Here is a 9,957-nt window from a genome sequence, read left to right as displayed (position 1 = left end):
GGGGGGAGGGGGGGGGGGGGGGGGGGGGGGCAGGGGGAGAGGGTCAGAGCCCTCATGGCCCAATTTTGAGTATGTCTTAAAATATTGAAGTTGGGGGATGGGGTGGGAAGCAGGGAGGGAGAAGGAACAGGTCCTTGGCGTTGTACCATTTGACACGGTCCCTGTGCCGAAGGGAGACACGCAGGGGAAAAGGAGAAATAAAGAATAGAGACAGACATGACTGGATCTCTGAAAAAGTCTGCACTGCAAGCTGGGACTGGGAAGGGAGCTGAAGCTAAAGAGATGCTCAGCAGAAACCAGACGCACCCGTTTCAGAAACCACCCTGGCCGGAAAGAGTGAGCTCCACAGGAACCCCACACAACTTTCCTTTTGTGTTTGTGCTTGTTGATCTCCTAGCACACATGTAGGCCACAGGGACAAGAGGCCAGAGGCCAAGGAGCCAGGAGGCCTCAGCAGGCTGTTTCCTAGCAGTGCATCCTCAGTGTGATGATAAATGGAGGGTGTGGGCGGTGGGGACAGCAAGGGCGGGGTGAAGCTGAGGTCTGAGACAGGCACCCTGCAGCTGGGCCTGCTCGAGGATTCTCCACCCCCACCATGCAGGAAAGGGCTCCATTTCCTTGCTGATACTCTCCCCTTCCTCCATCCTGATCCCCTCCCCCCAAAGCAGAGGAGCTGTCCCAGAGACCACGCTCCTCGTAGCCCATCTTCCCCCAGCTCTGGGTCTAGCAGGTTTCCAGACTTCTACCCTCAGTCCCTCCCTTTCTCTCCAGATCATAGGAAAATATCAAGACATCCATTCTGGGAGCAGACTTCGGGACAGGCAGCAGCAGGCACTGACAAGTGCTCTGTCCCTCAGCCTTTGCCCCTGCACGGGGTGGGGAAGTGGAAATCTTCCAATTCTGTCACAGGGCAGAGTTCTGATGTTCTCCTAAGTCAGGTCTCACCCTCAGACTTCTTTCTTCCTGGCCAAGTTGTCTCATAATTTTCCTGTCCAGCAACTTCTATTAACACTTGTCCTATAGACAGGAAAAGAAGTCCTCTTGTTAACACGGAGGTCTTCTGGCAAGGGCTCATTTATCAGTTTGGGAAACTAGGACCACGTCCATGAAGCCCTCTGGCTGACCCCAGCCCACCAGTGCCGAGCCCTCCGCCTCTCCATCCTGCCTGTAGAGAACGAAAGGTTTGTGGACACAGTCACTGAGACCTTCTGTCCTGCTCAAGTGCTCAGTATGTCAGGAATGTTTAACTTGGAATAACCAGTCGCTGACCTAGAGCACCATCTCCTCTGCACTTAGAAATCTGAGACTGTATTCACCAGATGCATTAAACATGTGCTCCAGCGGTGTATGAACCCGTTTGTCAGGAGCACAGAGGGAAATCTGTGTCTAACTCCCCTGCTCATTGGGCCCAAACCTGAAAAAGGGCCTTTTCTTTTCTTTTTTTTTTAAGAGTCTTAACGCTTCAAACAGCTGCTTGGTGGCACAGACCTGAAACCTTTTTCAGCCAGGGGAGTTTGGGTTGTGACTTGGCGCTGCAGTAAGGGCTGAACCTAACAATGCACAGAATGTATTAGAAAGACTTTCCTCACTTGTGCCCACATAAAAACCCAGCCCAGATCCAATGCCCTTATCACTGACCCCTCTGACTCAGGGTCCAGAAGTTGTCTCAAGGAAACCCAGTTTTACATCTCTGTCACACCCCAGATTACCTGAGGCCACTTTCCCAACATCTTCTCTTCTCATGGACTCCATTTTGGCAACCAGTGACCACCCTGGCAGCACCAATAATTCCTTAGGGCCTGAGAGGAGAACTCATGTGCTGACAGCAGCAAGGCCCTCTGCTCTACACTTGCAGAGCACTGATGGGGGCCTGGGCCCAAGCAGTGTGCTCTGAGACCAAACGGACCACATCGCACCCTAACTTCTAGAGAGGCCTGTCTCTTCTCTGTGGGGGGACATTTGTTACCAACCTCATGAAATTAAGCCAAACCTCCGCCCCCTTCTCTGAATCTGCCTCTCTCCACTCTGACATATCACGTCATGATGAATTAAGTGGCACTGGTGACAATATGTGGCCAAATCTCTGGTCCAACCAGACATTAGCAGAGTCCCATTGCTCTCTCTGGGCCAAGAGAAGATTCCCCTCAGAGATGGTCCCTCTGAACAGGGTGGGCCATTGAGGTAATTTTCCACTAAAAACAGATCAAGTCCGGGGAATTCCAGCTACAGGAAAGGAAATTGTGCACCTGAAAGAATGCTGGCACCTGCTGAGCAGAATACTGCTACTGAAAGGGTGATGGCCCAGATACTCTGAACCCTGAGGGATGAGCATGATCACAGTAAATAAGAAAAGAATTCCCATTTCAAATTTCCTTTTTTTATTCTAAATAAAAACCACACTTTGTGCCCAACAATGGAATATAAAAGAATCAGATGTACAACGATTTTAGACATCTACTATTTGGGGAAAAAAGTTTACAAAATATACAAAACTTTACAGCAATAGATAGTAAACACTTAAATATTAGGAGGTCAGTACTTATTAATTTAATGGAAGGAGTTAAGACGTCAACAATTTTTCTTGGTTTCAAAAGAGATTTAGCTAGTAGAGGTGGGAGGGGAGGGTGGACTGGACAGGGGAAGGGTGTTAAAGAAACATCCAAGGTAAAAGTTTCCTTTTCATTCTGATGTTAAGTTTACCATGAGTTATCACGTTGAAATCAACGCTGTGTGCCCTGCTTCCTGATTCATTCAGTGCAGGATTTAGGGAAAAGGACACGTGTGGACTCCCAGATGGGCAGATTTCTCCACACAGCCCACTTCCATGCCACCAAAATCATGCCCATCTATGAAGGAATTTAAATTCACTTCCTAAGTTGAGTAGTCTGGGGACTAGGGCACAGCAGGTGGCCAGAAGAGGAAGAAAATCCACCAGCAGCAAAACCTGACTGGGGAGAAGGTATTTAAGCTCAAAGGTTATCCTAGAGACAAAAGGGTACTTGACAGAGCAGAAGAAAGTCAGAAAGAATTTTTATCCATTTCCTGACCCCCCACCTCCACCTCCTTTCTTCCCAACTAGCCATGAACTAGAGTGACTCCACGGAGTCTTAAAATTTAGGACCAAATACCAGGGTACAGCAGAGCTTCCCAGCAGGTGCTGTGGCATCAGTGAGCCGTGGATGGGCCAGAGGAGCACCAGGATACTGATCCTTTCCTCTGGCCACAGCAGCTGTTTACAGTGTGCCATTAGAGTATCACCGTTTTCCCTTAGGAAAAGAGTTGGGAATGGCCTCGTGTTTGCTTTAATGCTTAGTCGCCATCTTGAAATTCTTAATAATTTTTAAACAAAGGGCTCTGTAAATTATGTACCTGGTCCTGAGTACAGAACAAGAAAAAGGGGGAAAAGGGAGAAGAAAAGACATTCAAGGATCAAACAGAACTTTGGAACAATACAGCAGGAGACAGTGCTAAACTGGGCTCCAGGGCAGAGAGGGCAACAAAATCCAAAGAACAGTTGAAAAAATTTTAAATTCAAAATACAATTAATACCTTCCACCAGGTATCCTAGAGCACCCTTTGCCACAATATAGTGTTTCAAGTAAAACAGTGCAGAAAAGGGTGAGCTGGTGGCAGAGGCAGCAAACATGACTCCAAACAGAGGAAGGGTTGAGGTGCGAACATGGGGGACACGCAGGGGAACAGGGTTTGGTCAATGAGCCTCACGAGCTATTTGACCTGCTACATGTCTGACTGCAACCAGCCGGGCCACCCTGGCTGACCACTTTGCCTCAGGAGGATCAGGGGGTGCAGTTTCTTGTTTAGTGTTTCAGGGGCAAAGTTTCAAGGATTTGCTTTTTGGTTTACTGGCGAAAAGGGAAAACTTCACAGTTTCAGGTTAAGTATACAGACTACCCAGCAACCATGATATCCTCTGTTAAGGAAGAGGGTTTCTCCAGCATACTGACCCATTCTCAGCTACCTGGCTGGGTCCCAGTGAGTATCCCCACTCTCAAATACGGCCCTTCAAAACTCAGTCCTCACCAACAACCTGGGAGAAACCACTCAGGCTTGAAAAGCTTAGCAGGTAGGTGACTGTAGTCTTTTACACACCTTCCTTCTTAATCGTCTAATGGTCAGCGTGGGAAGAAAGGGAGCAGTCAGTCAGGGAAGAAAAGTGTCAGCACTGCTTTCTGACAAGAATGTCCCAAGGGAACATTTAACTAGTTGGATTCAGATGGTGAAAGGTGGCCACTTGACAAGTCCCTTCATGTAATGGTCACCCCACCAGATAGCCATGCACACAAACTCGGAGGCTTTATCAGTTTAGGGCGGTCCAACAGGGACGGAGCTTTGGTTTACTTGTATGTCTTATTATAGCTTCCCAACTTTAGGAAGGATGAGAAAATATGCAAAAAGGTCCTTCATGTGACTTGATCCCCTCAACCCAGTGCCCAACCTACTCAATCACAGGACGGAAAGGGGATGGAAGGCCTAGGGATTTAACAAGCCTCAACTTTCTAGAATGTACATCCATTACCTAAATGGTTCCCTGGGTCTATTCTGCAAGAGACTATCTGGAGAGAAAGAAAAGAATTTGCTTGTTTAAAGGCTTGACCTGTTCTCCCCTAGTTTTAGCCCGTTTCCCAAATATCTGGCCAGGATTGTCCCCTGGAATATGGCTACTTGCTGGGGAGAAGCTCATTTTCCTGAAGTCTCTTATCCAAGAGATGCTGGGTAATATGTATACAAAAACAAAAATAAATAAATATTAATGTCCAAAAAGGCCTTGTGAGCTAATTAAAACCACTTGCTTGTAAAACAGCCTGGGGTGCTGCTGAGTCCCACGAGGGGCTGTGTCAGGGCCGAGGCCAGGGACCCCCAGAGCTCGCCTGAGCAGGTGAGGTAGTATGGGTTACTGAGGTGCCACCTTGTGAGATACGAGATCCGAGGGGCCTCTCCCTCAAGCCTTCTTTGGGTAAAACCCCTCAAAAAGGCAACTAAGAATGGAGCCAACCAGCACCCCAGGACTGGGCAGACCCATTCCCGAGTCACCTAGGGAGGGCCTGAACCAGCTGCTGGTCAATAGCGCCCCCTGGTGGCTACACAATGACAGATCAGGATAAATTCCAGCAGGTCAAAGGTGAGCTGCCAAAGCTCTGGCCCAGTTAGCACAAAATATTAACAACAGGTTACCTGACTGGGACAGACAGACACACATCCCGCTACAAACCACCAGTTACTCGGGTCCCTTTAATCCTGAAGGGCTCACAGTCCACCACTCCACCTCATGGGGTCTTCTCATCTACGCTATAGGCCAAACACACTTCTAGGTGGGAGACTGGATGTAAATTAAGGCAAGGCTGCTGCTTCAGAGACATCCCCACCTCTCCACCAGGAAACCCAAGGTCGATGGACGTGGCCAGATGACAGAGGATTACATCAAAGCGGCTCCCTGTCCTTTCTGCCCACAGGGAAGGCCTGACGTCCTGGGCCATCACTCCATAAAATTGTGTTTCTTTGGAACTGAGGAGAAAAGAGAAACCTCCCTTCCTGTCCATCCAGGCTGCCACTTCCGGCAGCACTGCAGGACACCTCTTCTGGCTGGCAAGGATTCATCCCAAAGCCTTCTGACCTAAACAGAATGCTTTGTCCCCAGTTTGGATCTAGCTGCCAAGAGATTTTACTGTCCAATCAGCAGATTAGAGCCATGGAACAAGCAGGACCCTCCATCCCTGACACCTTTCCCCTGCTGAGGGCTGGGACTGGCACCTGAGGTGAGCTGCCCTGCTGACCAGTCTTTTCTGAATGACCACATTCCCAAAATCTCTCTCATAGCTGGTTGTCCCGGTTGGAGGTCTGGCAGTTAATACCCACGGTGAAAACCTCTCTCCACCTCCTCTGTTCAGTGAGGCTGTTGGTTGGATTCTTAGCAGCATAAAACCTATCAGTAAACTAAAACTCGAGCGGCTGGGGAAGGGGATCTAGTTGACACCAACTGCCTGACGAGATCCCAAAACCAGCCTCAAAAGAATCAAAAACACAGCCCTCCATGGGCAAGGACAGGTAAGGAGGTAAACATGATATAGGGCCGTTGTTCTCAAAAACAGTAACCGTGTTCATGTGCTATTTCTTCTTTCTTCTTTCAACACAGGACAGAACAGAACTCCTAGCAAGGCAAAACTGTAACTTCAGCTGGGGAGGGACCAACAGCCATTAGAAAACCAACGTCCTGGCTGCTACCGGGGAGCTCCCCCTGGCTCTGCTGGGACCCAGTCAGCTGTCCAGGTTCTTTTCGGCCTCTTTGGAATGGATAATGTACATGAAGGTCTGCTCAATAGTGAAGTCAGGCGGGAGGCTGCCTTTGTGCACGCCGACGTGCTTGCTCATGAGGTTAAGGGTGGAGCTGTAGTGGCCACAGACCGTGCAGCGATACATGAGGGCCCCCGAGTGTGTCTTCAGGTGGCACTTGATGGTCGAGCGGCCTCGGAAGAACTTGTGGCACACCTTACACTGGTACGGCTTCTCGCCCGTGTGGATCCGCCGGTGGTAGTTGAACTCACTCGTGTGGGCAAACCTTTTGCCACACACCTTGCAGCTATACTTGCTATTCCCGGGTTGGCCCTGCAGCACCAGCTCCTCATTCAGGAACTCCTCAGCTGGCAGCTTCCGCTTCTGCAGAGCTGGGTGCTGTAGCCCAAAACCAGGCCGTGCATCAAGGCCACTGTTGCATTTGTGCTGGCTGACGTGGTAGCGATAGGCAGCCTCCGACTTGAAGCTCTGGCTGCACAAGTGGCAGTGGAAGAGGGTGTCTTCCAGGCTTTGGTGCACAGCCATGTGCTTCTCCAGGAGAGGCCAGTCCACAAAGCTGTTCGCACAGACAGAGCAGGAGAAGACTGAGATACCGAGATGGGAGAGTGTGTGCCACATGAGGCTGCAGAGATTGAGGTGGCGCTGGTCACAGACGCTGCAGGCTTGGCCCTTCAGGTTTAGATGGTCAAGGATGTGGCCCCGGACCACGTGGAAATCTTTGGCCAATGCCTTCCCGCAGGCAGCACACTGCAGCTCTGCGGAGGCTGCCCCTGAAAAGAGAGCCAGCTTCCCAGGCAGGGGGTCATTGGGGTGGACGATGATGTTGTTCTCAAATATTCCATCCCGTCGGTGGAGAGTCAGCTGCCACTGGGTAAAGAACTTAGTTTCACACATGTCGCAGGAGAAGAGGAAAATACCAATGTGGGACAGAACATGGGTCACCCGCGAGTTTCGGTCCTGGAAGTGGGTCTCACAGACCTTGCAGTTGCCGGTCAGCAGGTCCACATGGTCCCGAGCATGCTGTCGGATCAGTTGAATGTTGGGCTCTAGAACTTTCTTGCATACCTGGCAGGGCATGGCCTTATTCTCTCTGTTGTCACTCTCTCCAAAAGTCAGCTCGTCCTCACTGTCATCACTCAACTCAATCACCTCCTCAGCTGTGCCTATCTCCTCGGTGGGGTCTTCAAACTGCAAGTCATCATCCCCCAGGTCCTCCAGCTGGAGCTCATCCATCTGCCCAAAGCTCGGGTCTTTGGAGTGGTCGCTATTGCTCAGACAGGAGTTGGTCCCAGTGGTGATGTCTATTGCATTGTCAGGGGTGAAGAAACTGTTTTTACTGAAGTCTCCATTGCTCTGGACTTTGTATGGCTGGCAGGACCTTGTGCTGGTTTGGACGCCCATGCTGACAGTGCCTAGGACTGGCTGGGTCACCACACTGGGAACGGACGTGAATGGAGCAGGGGCATCATGGTCTTCTGTCTTTGGCGGCAGTGGCTGCTGCGGCAGAGGCAGGCTATGGTTAGTGTCACTGGTAACGTTTCTCTCTTCCTCTTTATAGTTTCCTCCAGCATCACTAGGCAACGCATAGTTTCGATCAGGACCAAAGTGCTCCCCCCCACCCCTGAGTTCTCCAAGGGGATGGGCTGGTTCTGCTGAGCTACAACTCAGGGTACTGGAGTGGCTCTCACTGGTGCTGGTCAGGGGCTTGGCCACAGCAGTGCTCTCCAGGTCAGGAAAGGTGGAGTGACAGGCCCGAAGGAGATCCTCCATACCCAATCGCTCAGCTACCTCGTAAATGACCCCAACGTTGATCAGGTCCGTGAAGAGCTCTGATGTGTAGACAAAGCTCAGAATCTTCTCAAAGTTGGCGGGAGTGATGAAGTCTACCACATAGGTCCTGGCAGCATCAAGCCCAGTGTTCAGGAAGAGGTTCTGGAAGTAGCCAGCTGCGCAGGCCAGCACGGCTTTGTGGGCTGGGAAGGAGCGGCTCCCCACTACGATGGTGACATCACACATGGTCTCGGAGAGCCGGCACTTGTTGAGTTCCTTCAGCAGGTTGTTGGGGTGGTTGGTGCTTTGCAGTTTGATCCTCATGCCCATCTTAGCAGCTCCTATGACGTTGCCTCCTTATCAGCACGGTTAATCTGTGGACAGCAAAAGGAAAAGGTGGATAGCCAAACACACCCCTGCCACTGAGGAGTTCTGCAGGACGAAATGCCACCAGTCTGCATGTTTCCAAGCCCTGGGCGGAGAGCAAGAGTGAATGGACAGACACCTGCTCCATTCTGCTCGGGGCAAGGACAGCAAAAGTGACAGGGCAGTGACCTCTCTCCCTGCATACTCCCAAAGACAAGAGTTGTCACAACAAAATCCAAAACTATTGAAAAAAATCTGATGGGTTGGTCTTTAAGAGTAAGAGAAGCTGTAGGCCTGGGTGGACAGAAGCTAGTGCCTTAAAGCCAAGCCAGAAGCATCCTCTCGACACAATCCTACACTTCATTACCAGAGCAACTGGTTCTCATTTTTCTCATATTAAATGCCTAATTTCTTCCTGAATCCAGGCTTTCCTATCTCACTGAGTATATTCTCTTCGCTTATGATGCCAAATGCCATATACACACTCGAATACAATTATCAAGCTCCATTAGCTGTTGGGGAAAAGATAAGGATGCTCTACCCTTTAGTTTCCTATCATTGCTGTGATCGTTCAGGCCGTAAAAAAATCTCTTGCTTATTCTTGAGTTCCCATCTCTCCCTACCTATGCTACCTGCCTCCCCTCTTGTCTCTCCATAGCCCAGAGCCATTCGGATACTGCTCTATCACATTCTCTGTATGCTGTGGATGAAGTTAAAACACTCAGACACCAGAGAAGTAAAGCAAAGCAGAACACCACTGTGGCATTTAATATTACCTAAATATGCTTCAATTCTTCTTCCCACCCTTTTCAGAATTTATGCTTATGTTGACCAGAAGTAAGAGATATATACCTGATGCCATAAGAATGCATCTAATTACATAGGTAACTCCTAAAGGCTTGCTCAGTACCAACTTCTTCCCCTTTTTGAGTCCTGCCCGCCAGAAAGAAGAAAAACTAGTTGCCTTCTCTCTCGGCCTCACGACTCGCCCTGGGCAACACAGACCCTTTCTTCGCCTCACCACATTCGACTAATTCCCAACTTTTTCTGGGGCCCAGGAAGCTTCTGAGCATCGCTGGGTACCAGCCAAGCATCTCCCGGGCCCTGGTGGCCACACATCAGCGGTCAGTAGGTCTGGACACCGGGAAGCCCAAGCGGGCAGTGGGAGGGGACGGATTCGGAACTTCGGAGAAGGCACCCCAACAATCCCGCGGCGCCGCCGTCTCCCCTCTGGAGGGTCGAATCCGAGAGGAAGGGCGTTGGATCTGGCTGGGGCACTTCATCTGGGAGGCATCGAGCACTCCGGTCCCTCCCCCAAACAGCCGGGGAATTCCTCAGGGCGACCTCGGGCGGGGACGGGGGGTGGCGGCGGGGCGCGGGGGCGGATGGGGATCGAGGGGATAGGCGGCGGGGCCGGCCAGGGTCGGCGCGCGGCCGGGGAGGATGGGTCCGGCCGAGGGGAGCGGGCAGGAGGGAGCCAAGCGAGAGCGAGAGAAAGGCCGGGACGGGGGT

General features: G+C 50.9%; 1 protein-coding gene across 1 annotated transcript; it reads right to left on the bottom strand.

Moving 5' to 3' along the window:
* Window positions 1-3,697: 3,697 nt before the first annotated feature.
* ZBTB39 (zinc finger and BTB domain containing 39) lies at window positions 3,698-8,447 on the bottom strand. The gene has a single exon (XM_007467692.1). It carries the CDS (start codon window positions 8,407-8,409, stop codon window positions 6,274-6,276), a length of 2,136 nt encoding a protein of 711 aa, XP_007467754.1. The 5' UTR covers window positions 8,410-8,447; the 3' UTR covers window positions 3,698-6,273.
* Window positions 8,448-9,957: the final 1,510 nt, after the last annotated feature.

The sequence above is a fragment of the Lipotes vexillifer genome, unplaced genomic scaffold, assembly GCF_000442215.2.
Source record: "Lipotes vexillifer unplaced genomic scaffold, Lipotes_vexillifer_v1.1 scaffold387, whole genome shotgun sequence".
NCBI classification, from domain to species: domain Eukaryota; kingdom Metazoa; phylum Chordata; class Mammalia; order Artiodactyla; family Lipotidae; genus Lipotes; species Lipotes vexillifer.
This window is presented reverse-complemented; position numbering and strand designations above follow the sequence as displayed.

What these genes read in the sequence shown, in the direction of transcription:
- ZBTB39 (XM_007467692.1), bottom strand. Translation starts at nt 8,409, where the DNA reads ATGGGCATGAGGATCAAACTGCAAAGCACCAACCACCCCAACAACCTG.